The sequence below is a fragment of the Mustela lutreola genome, chromosome 9 (genome assembly GCF_030435805.1).
Source record: "Mustela lutreola isolate mMusLut2 chromosome 9, mMusLut2.pri, whole genome shotgun sequence".
Classification (NCBI taxonomy): Eukaryota; Metazoa; Chordata; class Mammalia; order Carnivora; family Mustelidae; genus Mustela; species Mustela lutreola.
This window is the reverse complement of record NC_081298.1, coordinates 66,641,539-66,666,600: the sequence shown is the minus strand read 5'-3', so window position 1 is coordinate 66,666,600 and position 25,062 is coordinate 66,641,539. Positions and strand designations below refer to the sequence as shown.

At 45.6% G+C, this 25,062-nt stretch overlaps 1 protein-coding gene and 2 pseudogenes across 1 annotated transcript; 1 reads left to right on the top strand and 2 right to left on the bottom strand.

Moving 5' to 3' along the window:
* The first annotated feature begins 4,496 nt into the window (after positions 1 to 4,496).
* Positions 4,497 to 4,777, top strand: LOC131807893 (small ubiquitin-related modifier 4-like; annotated as a pseudogene).
* Positions 4,778 to 12,079: 7,302 nt separating this feature from the next.
* On the bottom strand, positions 12,080 to 18,917 carry ATP6V1E2 (ATPase H+ transporting V1 subunit E2). The gene is made up of 2 exons (XM_059133504.1): positions 18,770 to 18,917; positions 12,080 to 13,029 (listed from the first exon to the last, which is right to left on the bottom strand). The coding sequence occupies exon 2, from the start codon at positions 12,924 to 12,926 to the stop codon at positions 12,246 to 12,248; it is 681 nt and encodes a 226-aa protein (XP_058989487.1). The 5' UTR covers positions 12,927 to 13,029; positions 18,770 to 18,917; the 3' UTR covers positions 12,080 to 12,245.
* A 1,295-nt stretch (positions 18,918 to 20,212) lies between these two features.
* LOC131808621 (5S ribosomal RNA) lies at positions 20,213 to 20,339 on the bottom strand (annotated as a pseudogene).
* Positions 20,340 to 25,062: the final 4,723 nt, after the last annotated feature.

The following is a 25,062-nucleotide window of genomic DNA, read 5'->3' as shown; positions in this document are numbered from 1 at the left end:
CCATTTCACAGTCTACCACCTCCCAAGGGAAAGGCACACCCCTCACCCATCCCAAACCTTACCATGGTGCATTGACTTGAGGGGGAAAAATGTATGGTGCAATGAAACTACCATCTAAATCCTTATATCTGGGGAGCCTGGGTGGCTCAGTGGGTTAAGCCGCTGCCTTCGGCTCAGTTCATGATCTCAGGGTCCTGGGATCGAGTCCCGCATCGGGCTCTCTGCTCGGCAGGGAGCCTGCTTCCCTCTCTCTCTCTCTCTCTGCCTGCCTATCCATCTACTTGTGATTTCTCTCTGTCAAATAAATAAATAAAATCTAAAAAAATAAATAAATAAATCCTTATATCTGTGTAGAGGAAAGGAATGACTGCTGACTGGGCAAATACACGAGTTTCCGATTCTCTGCTTTCATTTAAGCGAAGGGTCTCTTCTTTTGTCAGCAGACAGATTTTTAATGACCCACCCATAGGATCCTAGGCATGTAACTCAAAAGAAATTTATAAAATCGACTGACAAACTCCTTATATTCCTTTGTACTTAAGTGAAAAGGCTTCTGAGCTCAGCTCTTGCATCTATTAAAACACACACACACACACACACATACCCATACACACACATGAACAAATTAATGCTGGCGTGACCTCATCTAGCAGTAACATTCATTTATTGAGATAGGAACTAACTGGGGCAGGAAAATATCTTCATCTCATTAAGAAATGTATTTCCAATTAAGCTTTATTTTTTGCTTTCTTAGTATCTATTAAAATTCCTAATAGCATTTGTTTTGATTAATTGTATACTAGTTGTCATGGTACAAATCCAGACAAAATATTCTCTAACAGAATCTGTGGCCACAGGAAATTTTAAAAAAGTAATTCATTTTATATACATAGCTTTTGGAGGGAAGTATGATAAGGTGATATATAAAACCCAGTCATAAAAATAGATGAGGATGAATTTCTGTAGGAAAAGTAGAATGAAAATATAAACTGGAGGGGAAAAAAAGATGACATTGTTCCTACTGTTACAAACTTCACGTTTTTTTTTTTTTAAAGATGGCAGTGGGTATCAATTGTTATAGTACTTCATTCTGAAACAGTTTTATTTTTCAATATTTACACACACTAGAGAGCACACCCTATGTCACTATACTATGAAAAAAAATGGAATGTTTGCTCCTACAAAGGTGCAAGAGGGGTACCTAGATTTCCACCATTCTTCTAGGAGTCTGCAATAAAAATTTTAGACATCCCCCCACACACACACCCACACACAAGGGCCCCCAAGTCTGGCTCTTGCGTGCAAGGAACCTACGTAGAATAAATGCGAAACCAACCAAACTTTGAGTATGTTCCTACATCTTGGGAGACTTGAGGGCATTCTCCACGTTGCGCGGCTCTCCCCCGCCCTGGGTTGGTGGGAAATGGGCCAAGGAGCTCTCCCTCCATCCAATCAATACTCTCCACTCCAGATACCCTGTCAGGTCCCGTGAGCCCTGGTTTGCCCTTGCTGCCTCCGCCGCAGGGTTCCTCCCCGAGCCCCCGGCGCCAGCGCCACCCCGGCCCTCACGCCCACTCTGGCTGGGCAGCCTTTACGCGCATGCACACACACAACCCTCTCCCGACACCCCGACCCCCAGCCCCGCGCGCGGTTTCCTACAGGTCGGTCCTCACTCCCAGCGCGGGCCGGGAGTTCTCTCAATTGGGTCTCCAGTAAGATAGGGATAGTAAGTAAGCCAGATGAGATGTGTACAGCGCCTGGCGCCGAGCCTGGCCTGCAGCCAGAACCCGGCACCCTATAGCATTCCACAAATGCTAGCTAAACCTGCGATGAAGTTTGGGCTTCCTAGCGTCCCCATTCTCGGCGCCCAGGGAACCAAGGAGCATTCCCAAATTCCCACAGCTCCTTTAGGTAACCCGCCGCGTAGGGCGATGACGACGCCCTCCGCCTCCTGCCACCGCTGGTCGCTCAGGGCGGGGGCGAGGAACCGGGAGCTGGGAGCTATGAGGTCATGCTCAGGTCACGTGACCGCCACCGCATCTGTCACTCTGGTACACTCACTAAAACAGTCCGGGAGTGTGACTTTCAAAACGGTTTTCTCTCCCTCCTCCCTCTCGAGCCCGCCGGCCCCTTTCACACCAAGGGACCGTGTCAAAAGTCTAAGACCCTGAAGGGTATGGCTTCACAGGCTATGATTTAAGGGCTGGGGAAGAAAGGAAGGAAGGAGTGGGAAAAAAGAATCCGAGACTGAAAACCATGCTTAAGCCCCGTTCTTTAAAATTTTTTCTGCCAAAGCAATTTGGCATAGCTATTAAAGAGTCATTTAAAAATTGTCATACTCTTAACCCATTCATTTCAGTTCTAGGATGCCTGCCTATGGAAATAATCCCAACTGGGGCAAAGGTGTAGGTGCGCAAAAACCACCGCCTTGTTATAGAAACTAAACAATATATATGATGAACTTGAATAGAGTAGGGTATAAAAGAGCAATAATCAGGTGTTTGAAATGGTGATTTTCAAGATTTTGTCACGGCATGGAAGATGCATGGGAAAAAAATAACCGTAGGGAATATTTGTTGAGTACTTACTATGTGCCAGGTGTTCTGCCAAAAAGTTTATATAGGTTGATTCTTACACCCATAGGAGACAAATTCTATTTTTATCCTCCTTCTAAAAGCTGTGGCCTGGAGGAGGAACTTGCCTAAGGTTGACTAGCAAATAAAGCATGAAAATTGAGGCATCTAGTTTATCCAAAGGGCTTAACCGACAAGCGGCAGAAACAGGATTTAAACTCAGGGACTCTGAACCCAGCCTCCTGCCTCTAGCCTCTTAACTCCCATGCTCTTAACTACCTGTCACAGTGGAAAGGAATCAGGACACAGCTCTGTGCATGTACCAATAGGCCAGTAATGTGTATGCATACCCCCCACCACAATATATGCACAAAAAAATAATGGAAGGACAGACTCTACAGTTTCACAATGGCATCTCTCAGTGGAACAATTACCTGTGATTTAAATTTGCTTTATACTACTCTGGGTCTTTAAATTTTTCAACAATGTGTGTGTATTAATGTAATAAGTAAATGAAATGCTTTATACAGATTGATTCCATTAAAAAGCCATGTGCTAACTGCAGCACAGTTTATCAGAATAAAAACTTGAGAATAACTCAAATGTCAATTACTGTCTGAATTGTTAAAATAAATTATAAAACATATTAGGTGCAATGATTTATAGGCATTGAAAATGAAATTTATAAAGACTAAGCAGTTCCATATGAGGAGTAAAATGGTAGGTGTATCATGCAAAGTTATTTGAATATCACTGTGAAATATGGAAAAAAAGAAGGTAACTATATTAGGATGGTAAAATTATATGTGATTTATAAAAATTTTTAAGCACTATAATTTCTTCCTATTTCTTGTGTAATAAAAATTTTTCACTGAGTTAAGGGTCAGTCATTAGAATTCGCATGGACACGTGGGCATCTCTTTTGCCTTTCTGTTTTATTTCAGTTCATTGCCAAAACACCCCTATGAAAATAGGCATTTTCTCTCCCACTTTACTTATTGGAAAATTAAGGCATAGAAAAAGGTGAGTTACTTTGCTAGTAACCTAGCCAATGAGTGGCAACCTGGTAACAGAACCCAGGCTTTCAATTTCCTACCCCAGGGCTCTGGCCTATAAACAACACAGATTCCCTTATGGAAGGACTGCACAGAGAGAACAGAAACCACTATTATTAAGACCCCAAACTGAGACCCAATTCCCTTTCCAGGAAAACAAACCCTATCTCCAAATACAGGAAACAAACCAAAGGGTTAGAAGTCCAAAGGTGTGTTCAAGTCCAAGGATTCCAGAGCCCAGTGGGCAAAGCTTCCAGAAGGCAGGAGTCAGGAAGGCAGGGTTTGAGTGGTATAGAAAGAAGGACATGCTGTAAAGAGCAAAGAGACAATCAGGAGATTGGGTAAGTATGGTAACAGCACAAAGTGCTAAGAAGTGGGGCTAAGCCCAGGGTTCGTGGTCCCATGGCAGGAAAGCATCCCTGATAAGGAGAAAGGGAGGCAGGAGTTTGGCTAGGCCTACTTGTGCCAATAGTCCATTTAAGTTCTGGCTACTGAAGATGAAGATGACCTTAATGGAACTTTCTGGAAGGAAAAGGGATGTCATTGGCCCAGAATACTACAGGGGCTTTTCAGGAAAAAAATAAAAATAAAAAGTCTTGCCTAGAGAGAGACCTGTCCAGCTGTCTGAGCTGACTGATGACCGGGTACTTGCTTCCCTATTTCTGTGGGGTCTGCGCAGTTTCTTTGGAACAAAGAAGGGGAGGGGCAAATGCTATCCTGGGGACCTAATGGAAAAGCAGATACATTTTACACAGTAAAATGAGTTCGTGTCCCACTTCTGCCACTCCTGGTGCTGCCTGTGGGCTCTTCCACTGCAAACCCAGTACCCCTTTTGTGAAGAGGCAGCCGAGGAGACTCCACGCTCCCCATGGCCTAGGAAAGGCCCCAGGAAGGCGTTAAGACTGAGAACCACATTAGCTGGAAAGTGGCCAGCAAGAAGGTTCCGCGGCACACTGTAAGACTGAAGCATAGAGCACTTCAAAAACTAATGAAAGCCTATGGTGAACGACAGCGTTTGTCAATGAGGCCGATCAGATTCTGAATTGACAGGCAGCCAATAAATGAAACAGAGGAGCCTGCACTGTTGGATTGGATACAGAGGCTGAAGATACATTGGCTGTGTCCCAGCAACAGACGGGAGGTGTTTAGCGGCTAAAAAGGGAACCTGCTGCTTTACTCCAGAACTCTGAGTCACCAGGCCAAGATGTTCACAGTGAAAAGCTGTGATTTGGGTCCATCACATCCTGACTCCTATAGTACAGCTTTCTCTAGCCTTCCATTCCCCCTCCCCATTCCTTTACTGTACATCAAGTATGTATGTACACAAGCATATTGTGTGTTTTTTTTTTAAACTAAATGGCCAGTGGTATGTTTTGATCATCAGCAAACGGAGATGAATTAAGGAAAAATACTGATTCTATGAAAATAGCCCCCTTTTCTATTAGTGGCATGCTCCCTCAGATCTTACCTTTATAGCCTGGTAAGTTAGCTTGTTCTCATTATTGGACAAAGAAAGAACAACATGGAAATTTTACATACTTTCTTCACCTGGAGAATATAATGTTTTTCATTTATCATTGTACAACCAAGGACAATTTTATGATTTTATAAATTATAATTTTTAAATGATATTTTCAATGTCACTGTTAGCTGTAGGGCAACCTGTCTTTAAGTAGGGACAAATTATTATTTTTTTAAAGATTTCATTTATTTATTTGACAGACAGAGATCACAAGTAGGCAGAGAGGCAGGCAGAGAAAGAGGGGGGAAGCAGGCTCCCCGCTGAGCAGAGAGCCCGATTCAATGCAGGGCTTGATCCCAACCTTGGGAGAGGCTTTAACCCACTGAGCCACCCAGGCACCCCTGGACAAGTTATTCTAAAAGAAATAAATCCTAGATAGTTTCAAGTTAAGACTCTTGATGTTTAAATAAACTTGTTTAAAAAAAAAAATGAGGTCCTGTGCCTTTTGTGTTGCAAGCCCTGAATGACCTCCCATTGTACTTAGAATAAATCCAAACTCCTCAAATGCCACCCATGAGACCCAGTATGATCAGACATTGACCCTTTTCTTTCTCCTTCGCTCACTTAGTAAAGTCCCACTGGCCTCCTCTCTACTCCTCAAAGCAGGAGAGCTTTTTTCTGCCTGGTGCCTTATACTTGTGGCTCCCTCTGCACAGCATTTCCTTTCCTTCTGCTCACCCTTCCTCTCTGATGTAAGCAGGCCTGGCTCCTTCTCATGCTTTAGGTGAGAGTCCAAAACTCTTGACTTCTTTATGGCACTTAGATCACCTGGAAATCACCAGTTGTCTGCTCATTTGGTGTCCCTTCCCAAACCCTGACCCCTCCCACTTGCGGCTCTCCCAGCCACATTAGAATGTTCTAGAATGCTCCTTTGTGAAAGCTGGGGCAGTAACTGTAAGGGCTGCAGTGCCTGGCAGAGCGCCTGACATCTGGTAACCATCCAGTAAATATCTGTGGAATGAATGAATGAATAAGAGATCTGCTGATTTGAATTTGACCAAAAGAAAACTCAAGACTCAAATTCCAAATGAGGAAAGACAAGAATCTTCGAATATTCCCTGTGGCTCCCGCTTTTCCAGTTGGGTGCCAGTGCATCTTGCTTCTACTTTTTCTTCTCTCTCCTCCCTCTCTGCCTGCTCCTTGCTTCCATACAAGTTCATTAACAACTGCTCTGTGCCAGTTCTGGGCTAGGTGCTTTGCGATGGACCCACCTTCCCCCCACCCCCACTCTGATCCCCAGCATAACCCTCAGACCCCCATTCTTTCCCTGGGCCCCCTCAAGTTACATGCTTTGTGCAGTCACCCACTGGTACCTCTTCTCTGTGGTCCTTCACTGTGACTGAGCCCTAGCATCAGAACACCCCAGGGAGGAGAAAGGAGGCATTCTCCAAAGATGCAGCTCTGGCCTTTGCTGACATGTTTGTCCCAGCAGAAGTCAGATTTCTGGAGTGTCTATACAGCAAGTTTTTCATAAAATGAATAACAACAATCCTATCTTTTCAGGTGTTTTCTTTGCAGTCCCAGGAGTCTTATTAGCTGATTAAGACCCTGGCCTGCTCCTTGCTTCCCTGAGCTTCAGATGCCAAATGTGCATCTGGCTTTCTTGATCCCTTCCCTTCTATAAGCACCAGGACATGAATCCATGAGTCAAACATCACCCTCTATGGGCTTATCTCCCAGTGACAGACGAATGGGCTCAGTTCCATAATTCCAGGCTATGTGGGAGGGTGTGGTGAGCTGGGCCAAGGGTCTGTCAGGAGGGTCTCTGGAAGCCGGGGTCCCTCTTGCTGTGTCTGTAGGGAGAAGGGCAGTAAGTAGCCCACTGCCCAGGGAAAAGGATGCTGCCCTGCAGAAAACGTTATCAGGTGAGCTGTGGGATTGTCCAGAAGCATGTGGGGTGCTCTGACATCGAGGGTCTATCATGCTTCAGAATCGAGTTTAGAGAGGTCGGGGCAGGAGGTGGGACTCAATCCTTTCCCAGTGCTATCAGTACCGGCATGATTTCAGAGATGAGGTAATAGACAGGGAGCCTACAAGGAAGGACACAGAGGAGTACAGAGGAAGGGGCAAAAGCTTGAGCATTTCCCAGGGGGAGCTCAGCAAAGGGCTGCACTTGCTCCCCAGAGGTGTGGGGAGTTGTGGTTGGCCCAGAATAGATCTGCTGACCCACTTCCGGGGTCCTGGGACCCTAGAAACCAAGAGGAAGCCCTGCAGCACTTTGTAATCTGCTGGTCTACTTTCCCTGCCTCCTCTGAGGTTCCAGCAAATGCTCAGACATGCCCTCCATTTCTGCCTCTTCGGGCAACTCAGGATTGGAAAATGTAGGCTCTCCCTTCACCAAGTGACCCCTGGCAACAGGATTCCTGGGTTCCTGGGGCAGAGGTTTCAGTGAGGGGCACTGCCTGGCTCTGGTGGGTGTTCAGATTCCCCTAGCCCTCCCCCAGCAGGGAAGGCGGGATTGTGCAGAAGCAGCCTCCCCCCATAGCACCACAGCTGCAAACAGCTTCCCTTGCACCTCAGGAGGAAGTGTTAAGGAGGAGAGTGGTAGGGAAGGGTTGTGCCTGCCTGCGGTTGTAACAGTTTGCTCCTTTTGGCTCTCAGGGGCCCAAGGAGCTTATAGGAGGTACACGCCTATGTGAGGGTAGGGCAGTTAATGCTAATAAAGAATGTGTGTACTTTCGGTTTGGGGTTTAGGGTGTTTTTTGTTTTTTGTTTTTAAGATTTTGTTTCATTTAAAAAATAATCAGTATTCAATGTAGGGCTTGAACTCACAACCCTGAGATTGAGAGTCATAGGTTCCGCTGACCAAGCCAGCCAAGCACCTGTTTGTACCAGTCAACTGACCAGAAATGCCCCGTGCAAGCCCTTCTAAAGCAAAGACCCCTGCAAGAGTGCAGCTGTCAGGAAGGTGACAAGCAGCCTGCCCCACAGGTCAGGGCTGGTGCTGAAGGATAAGGTTTGCATCTCCCATGGCTGAGGCCACTAAGGAGGACCCAGGCCCTCCACAGCCCCCACATTTGCACCCAGGTTCAAATCAAAGCCCCTTTCATTCGTTTCCCAGGGAAGGAAGAAAAGTAGTAAACCCACAGATTCCTAGTGAGGTGGCGGGGAGAGGGTGCGTGGTGGACACAGTCCTGCTTGACCCCAGACTCCTCCCACCTTGCAGGATTTTCTTGTCAAACACCATCCCTGGATTACAGTCCTGGGATTCCCTTCCCTTGGCCCCCATCTCACATACTTGGCTCTTGCTATGGCATCTAAGGGTCAAAGAGAAGAGAGACTCTGGAGGCCTCCATCTAGAAACCAGAGGCAGGCTGGGGAAAAGGTTCGCACCGGTAGATGTCTGCTCAGAACACACTACGTGGTCTCGCCCAAGGTCAGCACTAAAATAACTGGGCAGCAGGAAATGCAAGTAGGAAGAATCGAAACACTGTCCCTGCCCGCAAGAAGCGTTGTCTAAAAACAGGCCTAGTAGAAAAAGCAGCTGACAGTAAATAAAGGTGGGGCATGAGAAGTCATCACCATCTGTAGAGGCCTTGCAGCCAGGGACTGTGGGAGGGCAGGCTTCCTTAGCCACCAGCTTTTGTTTTGCTGAGGGGACATTATGATGGAGGAGACTGGAGCCCAGGCGTTGAGAGGCTAAGGGGTAAAAGTCTGAGGAGAAAGAGAAAGTATCCAGCAGCCCTGGGTGAGAGAAAAGTTCGGAGAAACAGAGATGTTTAAATGGAACTTAAGGGAGGGGCGCCTGGGTGGCTCATTGGGCCAAGTATCTGCCTTTGGCTCAGGTCATGATCCTAGGACCCTGCAGAGCCTCCCATTGTCTGGCTTCCTGCTGGGGGGGAGGCCTGCTTCTCCTACTTCCTCTCCTCTCCCTCCAATTTTCTGCTCCCTCTCTCAAATAAATAAGATCTCAAAAAAACAAATAAAATAAATGGGGCCGAGGGTAATTGGGCCCCACAGGCACTCTGTAGAGCTCTCCTCAACTTCCTATCAAACTGTCATGAAATCTCCGTCAGCTGTTTTGGAGGTGAATTAATGTCAGGGGCCCCATGATGACCTTAAGGCAGCTCAGAAGGCCAGCACTGGGGCAAGCCAAGGGGGTTCAGATACTCCTGGATTACAGCAGAAAGTGGGGTCTGGGTTCCCAGGAAGGGAGGTGGCTGAGGACTCAGCTGCGAAGAGAATGGTTTGCTGGGCCTGGAATGAGAGAGAGGGGAAGAGAAGGGGGAAGGCTCTGAGGGGAAGAACACTCTTATAAGGAAAAACTGTAAGATGAAGCAAAACTGACAGAAAGCCTCACGCCTGGATGAGGGAAAGGATTTCCTGGGGGACAGGGAGGGGGAGGGGGGTAAGACAGAAGTCACTCCTTCTTGTCTCTTCCAGCCTGTGCATCAAGGAATTTGACCTATTTCACAAAAGGGCTGCATCGATTATTTATCATCTCTCACTGGGATTCTCAACAGGGCTCCTGCCTCCAGTCTCTCCACCCCTCCAATGTGTTTTCCACACACAGTGACACTAGCATAATCTTTTAAAAGTCCATCTCTCATGGTTCCACTCCTGTTTAAAGTCCTTCAATGAACCCTCATCACCTACCCAGCAGAATTAGCCTAATTCAGGAGCAAGGCCCACTGCATCTCATAGTCAGGTTCTGTCCATCTTTCGAATCTCATCCGTTGTCCCATCCCCCTGCATCCCTCATACTCCATTACACTGAACTATCTGTAGTTCCTCTAACACCACTTGCTTTTTCACACCTCAGGACCTTTGCATATGCTTCCCCTCTTCCTTTGCTTGAAGTGCTTTCTTTGGCTCAACTGCCAGCACCCCAGAAGCCTTCTGTGATCTTCTCTCCCTACACCATATTCTCATATTACCTCTTACATAGCTCTAGGTGAGCGTGAGACCTTGTATCATTACCGTGACCCTTATCTGTTGATGTGTCAATAACTAAATGACAGGACCCCATTGTATCCTTTGCAGCCCAGCAGCTAGCAAAGGATCTAGCTCATTGCTGGCATTCAGAAAATGTTCAGTAAATGACTGAACTCATAAGTCAAAAAAGCCTACCTAGTAGATACCCTCTGGAGAGACAGTCTAGCTGACAAAGACCCCCTTTTCTCTAAGAAGTGCCCCCAAGATGTTAGCTGGACCAAAGGGGAGGACATCTAATCCGAGCTGGGCTACATGGATTTCTTCTCAGGAAAGTAGAATCATAAGAGAAGTTTGTTTTTGGAACTATACCATGTAAACTTTAGAATGTAAACTTTCTGAGGTATGTATATCCTACTGTTGAAACTGTGCAGTAGAGAAAGTCACTCTTAAAAGAAAAATGAAACAGCCTGATAGAGGATTTTGGATGGCTTTCTGATTCCCAGGTCTAGCCCTCTCCTGAGACCATAAGAGTTTCCTATTCCCAGGCTTTGTGAGACCCTGATTTCTAATACCTGCCCCCTACTTCGTGTTTGGACTTCACAGCATTCTGTCCCTGACCATGTAAGCCAGACTTTGTCCTTGACAGAGTGGCTTGGGGTTTCTTTTCTTCAAAAAAACCTTTATTTTAATATATATATTTATATTTATATTTAATATATAAATTAAACAGGCATAGATTATGTTTATCAACATAAACTTACAGAACTAGCAACCTAATTTACAGGCCCAATGCAAAAGGAAAATGTAAGAATCCTTTGTTCAAGAAGTATAGGGAGAGTCCTAAAAGATAAAATTTTTTTCTTTCTTCTGGGGTCTCTCTTTTGACTTACGGTATTTATTTGCTCTTTAATGGATAAGTAAATAAAAATTAGAATTTTCAACCATTAACATGAATTTTATCATTTTTCTTTATATAGTGCAATACCTATATGGAGAATCACCAAAATTATACAACCTGTATTTCTTGGCTTCTCCTGGAAGATGTTTCAAACTGGCCAAAGAAATGAGCCTAAGTCCCCCTAAGCACTGAGCTGTCTGATGGACTGGGATACTTTCCGGGGCAAGTACAGACCTTCATAAGGTCCTAAAGTTCCCAACCTGAGTCTCAGGCCCAGCAAGCTTGACAACTGCTGGGTCCTCCTTCCCACCAGCCCCTAGATTTATGTGCTATGCCCCCGCTGGGGTTAAGGGTCAAGCCAAACAGCTTCCATTCCAGTAGGCCACACCCATAGCAGACAAGGGAGTCCCAGGTAAACCTCCACACCAGGATGTGCTCAGTATGGAGCGGGCAAGAGACCCAACCTCACCAGGTCACTTGCTGAATGTGCCGCAGGGCTGCCATCCTGGGGCAGAGATGGCCACCACTATGTTCAGCACTGTGACTCGGCAGAGCCTGCGCACATCCCTGAGCCTCCCTGCAGGCACACCCAGCCCTCACCAAAGGCAGAAGCAGCAATGTGGACCAGGTGAGAGGGGGAAAGTGGGTCTTGGGCACCAGCAAGCTGGGAAGTGAGTGGCCAGGAAGCCATCCCAGGGAGAAGGGTAGGCTTTGGTAGTTGGTACAGTGCATAAGCCAAGGCTCCAAGCCCCCAGCCCATGCTCCAAAGTCACTTACAAAACACAGTTTCAAAGATAAAACTAAGAATTTCAAGTCACTGGCTACAGAGCATTAAACCTCAAGGACTGGGCTATTTTGCACATAGAACCCTATGTGACTATTCCAGTCACGCCCACGAAGTTGGCCTTGTCCAAAAAAAGATCCCTAAACTTCACTAAATAAGTACAGAAAGCAGAAGCAAAAGAAATAAAATACACTTCAGATAATATTAAAGAATTTTAGAGTACTCAGACCCACAAATCATTAACATCATTCACATCTCAACCAAAGGACAAGCTAAAGAGCAAATTTTACTCTCTTCAACTGAGACTATTGAACTGACCAGAAGATTCAGTATGTATGGATAAACCAGAATTAGATTTCTAAGCATTTTCAGGTTTTATTCCAAAATATGCGTTTAGCTATTCCAAGGGTATTTCATGAAAGAAGACAGAATTCTATCAAAGCAACAAAGAGGAGGAAACCTGACTAGTTTCCTTTGCCCTAATAACATATGCTTTCAATGGCTTAGCAATTCAACCTGAGTTTCACTTGGCAGAGGCTTATATGAAAAACTTTCTGTTGGCATTGGCTCCAAACAAGGCCTCTCGTATTTCAGGCATCTTTTGTTGGGCCAAGAGATCCAGTCGACTTTCTAGGGTATTGGAAACCTTTATTCTCTGATTGCCACTGTAGACCTCCACACCTCCAGCTGTATTCATAGCCAGGTGCACCTCTTGATCAATTTGGACTTCCACACATTTTTGGGAGATGATCATATACTCGGGGATGGCTTTTTGCACCGCAGCCTCCACCAGGAGGATGTCCTGTGGCCTGCAGCGGACAATTACCACAGGCTCAAGCAGCCGGAGCAGACCCTGAAGCACTAGCTTATCCAGCAGCCCCTGGTAGATTTCTGGATCTGCCACAATCCTGCTGAGTCTCAGCTTTGCATCATTCAGCAACTCTGAGATGAGGTCATCTCGGGCTCTCAGGACTTTCAGCCTGGCCTGATTCCTCATGGTGGACATCTGGATCTTCTTCTGCTGTTCTATCTGCTTCTCCTTCTTCTCGTAATACTCCATAATCTTCAGTCGTTGGGTTTGCACAAGGCGTCCTTTCTCGATGTTGAACTCTTCCTCAGACTTGGCATCTATTTCTTCTGCCTTCTCATTGGCTTCCTGCTCAATGAAAGCCATCATGTGCTTAATCTGCTTCTGCACATCAACATCACTCAAGGCCATTGTTGCTTCTGGAAAGGGAAGAACAGGGGGAACTTGCAGGCCCTCTGGCTCCTTTGATTTAGGGCAGAGTTTCAGGAATAACTTCAGAATTCCACTTCTTTGGCTATGGAGTGCAGGAGAGAAGGAAGAAGAGAGTCAGAGTCTAAAAGTAAGGATCATGGTGAACATCTAGTCACTGCTCATTTCACAGATGAGGAAACTGAGGCCGAGAAAGGAAAAGCAACCTATCCCAGGCCATACCCTGTAAGGACAGAGACATGAACCTGGGTGCGCAGAGTTCTATCTCTACTATACTCACCACTTTTTCCATCATTAAATAATAAAAAACTTAGGGCAGACTTAGTCCAGAAGTTTTTTTTTTAGACAATGACGGCTTAAGACTCATATAGCAAACTGAAGGGATGAAATGCCAAATTAATACATAAATAGGTAGTATAGGCCCATTTTGGGCTGGCTAGGGAGAATGTTAAGAAATTCATGGTCAGACAGGATTCAATCCAGGAAAGCTGCCTGGAGGCAGAAGGGTTTCAAGATCCCTTAGATAATGCAGAGGCAGAACACTGGCAGACAGATGGTGGCACCTTGGAGAGAAGAGGGAGGTGGGAGGGGTTGAAGGTAGTCTTTTCATTGCAAGTGTTTTCCAACTCTATATGTACATCTGAATCACCCAGGGAAACTTTCAGAAAAACAGATTTCTAGGCTCCACTACAGACTACTGAATTAGAATCTCTGCCAGTAGGGTCTGAGAATCCAGATCTTAAAAAGCCTTCCTAGAGGGAAAAAAAAAAAAAGGTCTTCCTGTGATGCTTAATGAGCTCAGGAAAATGATACATGAATAAAATAAGACTAACAGCAGCAGAGAGAGAAAATATTTTAAAAGAACCAAACAAATTTTGGAGCTAAAGAATATAACCGAATTGAGAAATTCACTGCAGAAGTTCAATGACAAACTTAATTTAGAGAAGAATGAGCCAGCAAATTCAAAGACAGCTCATCTGAAATTACCCAGGCAGAGACACACACTAAGGAAAAAAGAAGAAAAAGAAGAAAGTTAAGAAAGCCTAAGGGACACGTGGGAAAACATTAAGTGAATCAATATATGCAGTATGAGATTTCCAGTGACAGAAAGTATATTTGAAGAAATAATGGCCAAACACTCCTCCAAGTCTGACGAAGGAAATGGACATCCAGGTTCACAAATGAAAATACGAAAGAAATCAAGTCTTGTCGCTAAAGCCAGTCAACAAAATATAAAGTAAGGCAGCAAGAAAGGACAGGACATACATAAAACAATTACCAAAATGGCAATAGCATGTTCTTCCCTATAAATAATTACTTTAAATGTAAACTGATTAAACTCCATAGAGTGGCTGAACAGATACACATTTTTTAAAAACGCAAATATATGCTGTCTACAAGATACTCACTTTAGATGATGCACATAGGCTGAAAGTGAAAGAATGGAAAAAGATATTCTGCGCAAATGGTAACCAAAAGAGAGCAGGAGTGTCCATTCTTATGTCATACAAAACAGACTTTAAGCCAAAAACTTTCATAACGAAAAAAAAAAAAAAAGACATATAATGATGAAGGGTCAATTCACCAGGAAGATATAATAATTATAAATATATATATACACCTAATATCAGAGCCCCCAAATATATGAAGCAAATGTCAGAACTGAAGGGAGTAATAGACATCAATGCAGTAATATTAGGAGGTTTTGTTTTTTTTTTTTAAAGATTTTATTTATTTATTTGTCAGAGAGAGAGAGAGCAAGAGCGAGCGCAGGCAGAGTCAGAGGGAGAAGCAGCCTCCCTGCGGAGCAAGGAGCCCGATGTGGGACTCAATCCCAGGACACTGGGATCATGACCTGAGCCGAAGGCAGCTGCTTAACCAACTGAGCCACCCAGGCGTCCCAATATTAGGAGGTTTTAATATCCTATTTCAATAATGGATACAATATCCAGACAGAAGACCAACAAGGAAACAGAAGTGCTTGAACAAAAATATAAACCAAATGGAACCATCAGACACATAGACAGACATACCCAGAACAGTCCATCCAACAGCAGCAGAATATACATTCTTCTCAGCAACATGGGGAACAATTTTCTAGCACAGGTCATGTAAGGTCATAAAACAAGTTCTTAACAAATTTAAGAAGACTGAAATCATAGCAAGTATCTCTTCTGACCACAATGGAATGAAACTGGAAATCAACAGCAGAAGGAAAAACTGGAAAATTCACAAATATGTGGAAATTGAACAATACTCTCTTGTACAACCAATGGGTCAAAGAAGAAATCAAAAGAGAAATTAGAAAATATCTTGAGCCAAACAAAAATGAAAACACAACATAATCAGAACTTATGGTATGCAGGTCAAGCAGTACTAAGAGGGAAGTTTATAGCAGCCAATGCCTATATTTAAAAAAAGAAGAAAAATCTCAATCTATCTCTACACCTCAAGGATCTAGAAAAAGAAGAACAAATCAGCCCAAAATCAGAAAAATAAAATAAATAATAAAGATTCGTTCAGCACTTGGGTGGCTTAGTCTTATGAATGTCTGACTCTTGATTTCAGCTTGGTTCATGATCTCAGGGTTGTGAGATTGAGCTCCAAGTCAGACTCCACACTGGGCATGGAACCTGCTTGGGATTCTCTCTTACTCTCCCTCTACCCCCTCTCCACTCGCTCTGAATGAATGAATAAATAAACAAACTAATAAATAAATAAATATTTTTAAAAATAAAGATTAAAGCAGAAATACATGAAACAAAAATGGAGAAAAATCATTAAAACTACAAGTTGATTTTTGAAAAGATAAAATTGGCAAACCTTCAGCTAGACTTAAAAAAAATAAAGATTCAAATAAAATCAGAAATGAAAAATGAGTACTACTACAGCCACAAAAGTAAGAAAGGATTATAAAAGACTACAATAAACAGTTACATAACAACAAATTGGAAAACCCAGAAGAACTAAATTCCTAGAAACATACAACAAACCAGAAATTGAAAATCTGAACATACCTATAACAAGTAAGGAGATCAAATAAGTAATCAAATCTTCCCAATAAACAAAAGCCCAGGACCAGACGGCTCATTGGAGAATTCTACCAAAAATTAAAATATTAATGCTAATCTTTCTCAAACTCTTCCAAAAAACTGAAGAATGGGAAACACTTTGGAAGTTATTTCATGAGGCTGGCATTACCCTGATATCAAAGCCAAAGACACTGCAAGAAAAGACCACAGGCCAATATTCCTAATGACTAATACTAACAAACCCAATTCAACAGCACATAGAATCATACACCTTAGCCAGTGGTGTTAATCCTTGTGACACAAAGATGGTTCAACATACAAAAATCTATCAGTGTGATACACCACAGTAACAGAATGAGGGATCAAATCACGTGATGATTTCAACAGATGCATAAAAGCAATTAACAAAATTCATCATCCTTTTATGATAAAAACACTCAAAAAATAGGAATAGAAGGAAATTACCTCCATATAGGACAGGCCATATATGAAAAGCCCAGAGCTAACGTACTTAACAGTGAAACACTGAAAGATCTAAGTCTTTCCTCTAACATCAGGAACAAAATAATGATGCCTACTTTTGCCACTTGTATTCAACATATTTACTAGAAGTCTTAGCTATAGCATTTAGACAAGAAAGAAAGAAAAGTTTTCTAAATCAGAAAAAGAGGTAAAATTATCTCATACCTTATATCCCATATCTAGAAAACCTTAATGATTCTTAAAAAAAAAAAAAATTAAAAAGCCCAGCTGGAACTAATAAAAAAATTCATCAAGTTTGCAGGATATGAAATCAACACACAAAAAATCAGTTGTGTTTCTGAATAACAATGAGTAATGCAAAAAGGAAATTAAGAAAACAGTCCTATTCAATATAATGCTAAGTAAAATAAGTCAGTTGGAGAAAGACAAATAACATATGATTTCACTCATATGTGGAAGTTAGGAAACAAGACAAGTGAGTAAACAAAAAAGAGACAAAAAAAAAAAAAAAAACCAGACTCTTAAATACAGAGGACAAAGTGGTTGCTTTTAGAGAAGAGACTGGTGGGGGGATGAGTGAAATAGATAAAGTGGATTAAGAGTAATGAGCACTGATGCACCTGGGTGGCTCAGGGAGTGAAGCCTCTGCCTTTGGCTCAGGCATCTTGGGATTGAGCCCCACATCAGGCTCTCTGCTCAGCAGGAAGCCTGCTTTCCCCTCTCTCTCTGCAACCCCACTTCTGGGTATTTATCCAGAAGAATTAAAATCAGGATCTTGAAGAGATGGGGCGTCTGGGTGGGTCAGTGGGTTGAGGCCTCTGCCTTCGGCTCAGGTCATGATCCCAGGGTCCTGGAATCGAGCCCCACATCGGGCTCTCTGTGGGGCAGGAAGCCTGCTTTCTCCTCTCTCTGCCTGCTTCTCTGCCTACTTGTGATCTCTGTCTGTCAAATAAATAAATAAAATCTTAAAAAAAAAAATCAGGATCTTGAAGAGACATTAGCACTTTCATGTTTACTGTAAAAACTATTGGGGCGCCTCGGTGGCTCAGTGGGTTAAGCCGCTGCCTTCGGCTCAGGTCGTGATCTCAGGGTCCTGGGATCGAGTCCCGCATTGGGCTCTCTGCTCAGCAGGGAGCCTGCTTCCTCCTCTCTCTCTCTGCCTGCCTCTCTGCCTACTTGTGATCTCTCTCTGTCAAATAAATAAATAAAATCTTAAAAAAAAAAAAAAAAACTATTCACACCAGCCAAGATATGAAAACAACCTAACTGTGCTTCCATCACCAATGAATGGATATAAATTATGTGGTACATACACAGAATGGAGTATTATTCAACCTTAAAAAAAAAAAAAAAGAAAATCCTATGATATGTGGCAACATGGATGAATCTTGAGGATATTATGCTAAGTGAAATAAGTCAATCAGAGAAGGACAAATGCTGCATATGCTATTTGCATGAGGTATCTAAAGGAGTCAAAGTCAGAAGCAGAAAGCAGAATGGTGGTTGCCTGGGACTAGGGATGGGGGAGATGGACAATCACTGTTTAATGGGTATAGTGTTTCAGTCACGCAGATCTAGGGATCTGTCATGGTACAATGCAGATACAGTTAACAATACTGTACCATATACTTAAAAATTTGTTAAGTGGGTAGATTTCCTGTTGTGTATACATACATATATATATATATATATGTATGTATATATATATATATGTGTGTGTGTATATATATATATATATATATTTTTTTTTAAAGATTTTATTTATTTATTTGACAGAGAGAAATCACAAGTAGGCAGAGAGGCAGGCAGAGAGAGAGAGGAGGAAGCAGGCTCCCCGCTGAGCAGAGAGCCCGACGCGGGACTCGATCCCAGGACCCTGAGATCATGACCTGAGCCGAAGGCAGCGGCTTAACCCACTGAGCCACCCAGGCGCCCTATATATATATATTTTAAAGCCACAATTAAAAAAAAAAGAAAAGAATGCCCAGAAAGTTAAATTACTCACCAAGTTTGGTGGTAAAACCAACCACCACTGGTGATAAAGACAAAGATTTGGTGTTTGAAATCTTGCAAACCGTCCCCTTGTTTCAGGATGTAATTTTTTAAAACACTGCACTTTTGTAAGCAGAGCACAATATTCTCTGCTTCTAAATAAGATAATTAAATGTTTTTTGGGTTTTTTTTTTAGTCTTCCAGGGTAACCCCCCCTTGGTCACCAGCTTTAGGAGCCACTGTGAATGAAAGCGTAGAGAGTGGGAGATTCGAGAAGCCTCAGGTGATGTTGTAGAGGGAAAAACGTACCCTACTTACCCAGTGTCCTGCCAAGGGTCAGCCTTCGCTCTGGCGCCGGGAGTCTGTGCACGGAATGTAGAACTTGGAATGCACACTGGAGCCTGGCACTGTTGCTTCCTTCTCTCTGCCGACGACCGTCACCGTCTGACCAGGCAGCAACTCAAGTCCTGAGAGCCAGGCTGTCGCTGAAGGCTCGCCAAGCCTGCCAAAAGGAGGCCTAGAGGGATTTCCTTGGCTCACGGACCAGGTTGGGGGCCACCCTTGCATCCTCAGAATCTCAATGCAGTTGGCACGAGGCAGGCTTCAGCTCTGGGGTGGGCTTGCTTTCTCCAAGCCCTCAGAAACAGATCTGTGTGTGAACCTGGGCAGCCAGCTTGTGCATTGACTAATGAAAAATACGACTGTCACGTTGGCAGATCATGACCTTCCTTCCCTGTATGTGGGTCGCACGGGAAGCCAAATTCAAAGGCTGTTTCAGAAGAAACCAGCACAAACAAAATTTGCCAGACGCTCTTTAAGAGTGCCGCACCCACCACAGGGGCCCCTGGACTCCCCTCTGGTCGGTCGGTGAGGAAGAACCTCCTTCCCCAGACCAGGCAGGGCTTCCATGGGCATCACCAGCTTGCACGGCATGGGTGCTGGAGTCAGATTTCTGGAATTCGGATCCTAGTTCTGCCTTGACCACTTCCATGACTTCGGGAAAGCAGCTCACACCTCAAAGTGTCCGCGCTCTCCTCTCGTGGAAGTGCCAACGGCGTCCACGTGGGGGGATCTTCATGAGGATCAGACGGAAGGAGCCCGTGTTCAGCCTCACGCCAGCTGCAGTGTTCCTCTCTGCACCTGCTGGTGCTGGTTCTCATTCCTACTGCTCGTATTACCGGCTCTTCTCCGCTTCAGGCTTCAGCCCCATCACAGTCACTCTGTGTGTGTAGAGTACTTACAACCGATCGGAGTTCCATTCCCAAAGGGACTGGAAACACACCCGAGTCTTGCCTCCCGATGTATGAAACTTTGTAGCCCCACGTGGAGCTTGGGAACCTCCCAGCCCTCTGTGGCCCCCTTCCCCACGGTCTCAGGTGACCAGCCACATCCTTGGCGACGGTGGGTAACGTCCCAAATCCCAGGACGCTTGGGCAGAGCAGGGGGTGAAGTCAGCTCACAGGCTGGCACGCAGGACTGTTCCATGAACCCGCTGTCCTAAGTTCCCGCCGCCTCCTGCATTCTGACTTCAAAACAGCTTGTCAAGGCAGGACCTGACCAAGCGGCTGCAATGTGTCTGGCAGATAGAACTTCCAGTCTGTCTGGGATGGGGATTATGAGCCCACACGAGCCCGTGGCTTGAACAAAACAAACCAAGAAATGTGAAACGCACATGTCCGCTCTTGCTAAGGACACAGACCCCTCCATGCCCACGAGGCAGATGGACACTGGAATGGCGCCCACCCTGCCCTCCCTCGGGGCTGGGGACAGCATCCAGGGCTCTCCATGCCAGTTCCATTCTCCCATCCAAGTACTAACCAGGCCCGACCCTGCTTAGCTTTCGAGATCAGATGAGATCGGGCGCGTTCAGGGTGGTATGGCCGTAGACGCCAGTTCCATTCTCGAGGACTATTCAGCACCAGCTCCGTCCCACCTAGCAGCTTTTTTAGATCATGCCATTCTCCAGGCTAAAAAGCCCTTTTCTGCTTCTCTCCGCTTACCTGAATCCCACCAGTATCTTCAAGGCCCAGTTTGAGCCCCACCACTTCCTTGACCTCTGGGCTCCTCAGAATTATGACAGGATGGCCTATTTTCCAGATATAAGGCAGAGCTGGAGGCCGTGTCTTTTGTTGCTCCAATTACCCGGCTTCCTCGAGGAAATTCCTTGAGGACATGGTGCTCCTTCTCCCTCAGGGGCTGTGTGGAAATAGGAACTGGTTAAACAAGGATGGGTTGGATTAAGGGTGTGAGAGTAGAGCACGAGGCTGGAGGGGGAGGGGACTTCCTTCTTTTCTTTTTTCTTTTCTTTTTTTTTTTTTGTCTTTTCTATGTGCAATATAACACACATTCAAAAAAGCATATCAAACGTAAATGTATGGCTTAAGGAATTACTACGAGGCAAATATCCTGTAGCCATCACCCAGGTCACGCAATAGAAGCTTGCTAACACCCTGGAAATCCCTGCTCGTGACCCTGGGGAAGGGGACATTTTCAAAACCGCTGACTTGGCGTGCATGGGGCATAGGCGGGGTCCTTAAAGGAGGTGTGTGCTGGGAAAGCTCTCTTCTCTCGCCCTCACCTCTGTGGTCTGTGTATACCCTGCCAAGTGCAGCATCCCCAGGACCATGATAGAGGGGAAGAGGAGGCAGAAGGGTCTGGTGGGCAAAATGCGTTCGTCAGTCTGGAGCCGTGCGCACACTGTGGAGCAAGTGTTCTGCATCCCCGTTGGGGTCTGTAAGCAAGTCTGAGGGCAGCCATGTCTGGGTGTGGGCTACCTACCCTAGCCAAAGGAGAAGAAGCACCAAACATGGGCCTCCAGACCCGTGGAGATGACAGAGTGAGGGAAGGAAGGGGCTTTCCAGACCTTGGAGCACAGAGTAACTTGCAGAGCCCAGGAAGCGGGTGAGGAAATTTTAGAATAATGACTCCTTTGGGGGAATTTCAAATACTAAATATGTGGCAAGGGGCATCCCCCCTTTTTTTCTTTTGACAAATAGGGGTTGAATACCTATTACGGACCAGACACTGGAGGTTGAGAGCAAGGCAGACACCAGCCCTATCTCCCAAGCCCAAGATGTAATGGGGAGGAGGAAGAGATGAACAGGTCCTCACCTGCTGTGTTAGGAAGCAGCAGTTGCCAGAAAATTAGATGAAGAGACGTAACCCCAAGCCCCCTTCCAAGCTCATCATGCACTCTTCTATGACATATCACCCTTTGGACAGGTAAACTGGGTAGCGGGTGGTTCCAGATATACCATCCATGAGCATAGACACCTCACTCTGGAGGCACCTCACAGATACCTACCCCGGAAAAGGTAGCGAGTTGGTAGTATTCATGAAGGAGAATTTATCCAAATAGACAAGAATCCCTCAAGTCTGCCTGGACATCCGATTCTAAGCAACGCCTTTGAGTTTCCAGAGAGGACCTTGGCTCAGAAATGTAGAGAGGTGCCTGGCACCCAGAATGGGTTGGGATGGCAGCCAGGAAAGGACGCAGGCTGCAGGCTTCAGCTGAAGGAGCCGTTGGGAGAGCAAGGGCTCATCCAGGAGGGAGGGGTCAAGACGGGCATGAAGCGTGGACCATTTTGGGGGGCAGAAAGAGTGAGATGGGCCAGAGACGGAGGATGCTGTGGGCAAAGGCACGATGGTAGGTAGGCATGTGCGAGAGGACCGGTTTGGGCAACAGCAGACAGGCCCACAGGGGCGAGTGGGAGTGAGCAATGTCCAGACGGAAGGTTGGAGTTCAGCTGGGAAAGGTTTGACACGTCCGTGATTGAGAGCTGGAGCACCTGGGTAAAGGAGACTCAGCAAAGGCTTCCGAGCAGGGTGGGAACTTGGCCAAACCTGGATTTAGGAAGGTTAGCCTGACGGTGGCAGAGGCCAAAGAGTCTGGCTGTGAGCCAAACGCTGGGTAGAGAGCAACAGATGAGCCCCTAGACAAGAAGACGGGAAGGGGAGTTTGGGATAAGAGGAGATGTGGTAGGGGAATCTGCTGCTTTGATGACGCAGGGCTGGACCTGGAGGCACTTTCTGCTGCGTGGAGTGGGGTGGAGGTCCCCCCTCCACCACCGCCGCCGGGGTCTCCCCCACCCCAACCCAGGAAAGTAGCCATTCTGCTTGCTGCTCCCTCGGAAGCAAGTTGAGGGCGGACGGGGAAGAAAGCAAGAGCCAGAGAGTTCATTTCATCAGAAAATAAAAGGAGACACCCAGAGAGAGAATCAGAAGTGGCCATAACACTTTATCTCTGCTTCAGTGGCTGAGGAGTGATGGGCCACATACAGTTTCACCCAGGAACTCCATCCCAGGGGCAAACCTTCCGTTGGGGCCAGAGAAAGCGAGCGCTGGTAGGAGCCAGGCAGGTAAGATGAATGAGAGAACCAGGCAGGGCAAGAAATGTTCCCCCCCACACTTTACATTACGAATTCACAGCGTCATTTCTCCTTTTCAAACACCTGCAGGAAGGTTCCTTCAAAGCGGCTAGCTTCTCCCCAAGAGCAATCCGCTTCAAAGTTGCTGAGTTAAAAGGTTTTCAGTGATGGCTTCCCCCAAAAGAGAAGCCCTTCCCTTCCATCCCTGCCTAAAGGGCCCCTGTCATCTTTCCTTCCTAGAACCACACTCCTGCAGGGACTGGACAGCGGTCCTAGCCCCAGAAAGCCTCCTGAGGGGCTGAGGGTGAGAATAAGGTCAGCAAGAAGCCCTGGGGGACACAAGCCCTTGGAAGGAGCTGACCAGCCAAGCCTCCAGCCTGGGAGCTATGGCCACGGCCATCTCAAGAGAGTACAGGTACTTCACTTGCTCAGAAACGCACAAGAACAATGTTGGTTACCAGTCCTCAGCTCAGGGGACACATTCAGAGAACAAGTGCTGCTTCAATTTGGATTTAAGTCTCACTGGGTCCTTGACCAGCCTAGGCTCTGCGGGGAGACACAACTTAACCCCTGCCCCAGGGAAGGGTGTGGCTCGCAAGGAAGAGAATGAACATATCACCACGCACAGAGACTTCCCCTGACCCTGCTGGAGAAAGTACTATTTCTGACCCCTCCTCCCATACTCCTCTTAACCCTTCCCACAGAGGCCAGTGCCCACCAGTGGAGTGACGATGATTCTCTGTTGCATACAGATGAATGATAGGTGATGAGGACATTGTCTCCTCTAGAGATTGCCACAATCACAGGGTTTGCAACCCTCTTTCAAACAAAAGAGAGAGGCATGTGAAGTTGGGAAGAGGGTCTGTAGTGGGCTGCGCCAGAGAGACACCTCCTTGGGTCCTGTCCACATTCCCGGAACACAAAGTTCAGTAAGAACTTTTAAAAATGTGAGTTGTTTAAATGAGTTTGCCCAGGGTCCTCTGGTCGAGTTTCTCCTACTCAGATGGGTGACTGGAAGGCCCAGGTAGGCTCCCACCATCTAACCCATCCCCCAGTCAGGGATGACCTTCAGTATAATTAAACTAACCAACCAGAGTGATCCTGCTCAGTTGGAGTGGGGTCTTGAAAGACCTAAGCTCTGCCAAGCATTAATTCTTTAGATGTTGAATCTGGAGGTCAGAAGGAGCCAGGAAAAGGCCTGGAGTGATGGGGGCAAGGTGGGGGCATTTAAGACCAAGGAGCATTTACCAACCAACAAGCATTATCACAGAACTTTACAACCTGTTGGGCCAAAGGGGTGCAGGTGAGCCCTGCCCCTGTGGAATCTACTGGAAATTCCGACCTTTACTGAAGGGCTCGGGAGTCCACAGTTTAGGACACAGCTACTGTGTTGCATGTTCTGTATTATTTCCTTGGTCTTTTGGTCTCTGTGTTTCTTTCTGCATTATTTCTAGTGTGATGTCTTTAATGTTATAGGTACTTTCCTCTACAATGTCCTACCTGCTGTTAAGCCCAGCCAGTGAAATTTTCATTTCAGATATTATAGTCTTCAACTCTAGAAGTTCAATTTGGTTCTCTTGCTCTCTCTTCCATTCCCTTCCTTGGTAGGTTCACATTTTCCTTTAAGTCCTCATATGTAATTATCAAGCCTTTTTAATTCTTCATCTGCTAATTTCACTATCTCCATCATTTCTGGTTTGTTTTTCCTGATTGTTTTCCCGATTGTATTTCCTTACTCTTTTTGCACATCTGGTAATTCTTAACATTCTGAATTTTGTGTTGTTGAATGTCCGTATTTTGTCGCTGGCCTTTAAAGAATCATGAAATTTGTTTTGGCCTGCAGTCATGGTCCTAGTGGGTGGGCTTAGTTCTTTTTTTTTTTTTTAAGATTTTTTATTTATTTGTCAGAGAGAGCGAGCGAGAGCGAGCACAGGCAGACAGAGTGGAAGGCAGAGTCAGACGGAGAAGCAGGCTCCCTGTGGAGCAAGGAGCCCGATATGGGACTCGATCCCAGGACGCTGGGATCATGACCTGAGCCGAAGGCAGCTGCCCAACCAACTGAGCCACCCAGGCGTCCCAATGGGTGGGCTTAGTTCTTATGAGGCTTGTTTATAAAGTTTGTTAAGGGGACATCTGGAGGTATTAGGTTCTAGGTCTAATTTAGCCCTTACTCATGTATAACTTTTTGGAGTTTCTCTGAATTTTCTGGACATTCAACAAGGTCTCTCCACACTGGCTGGCTGA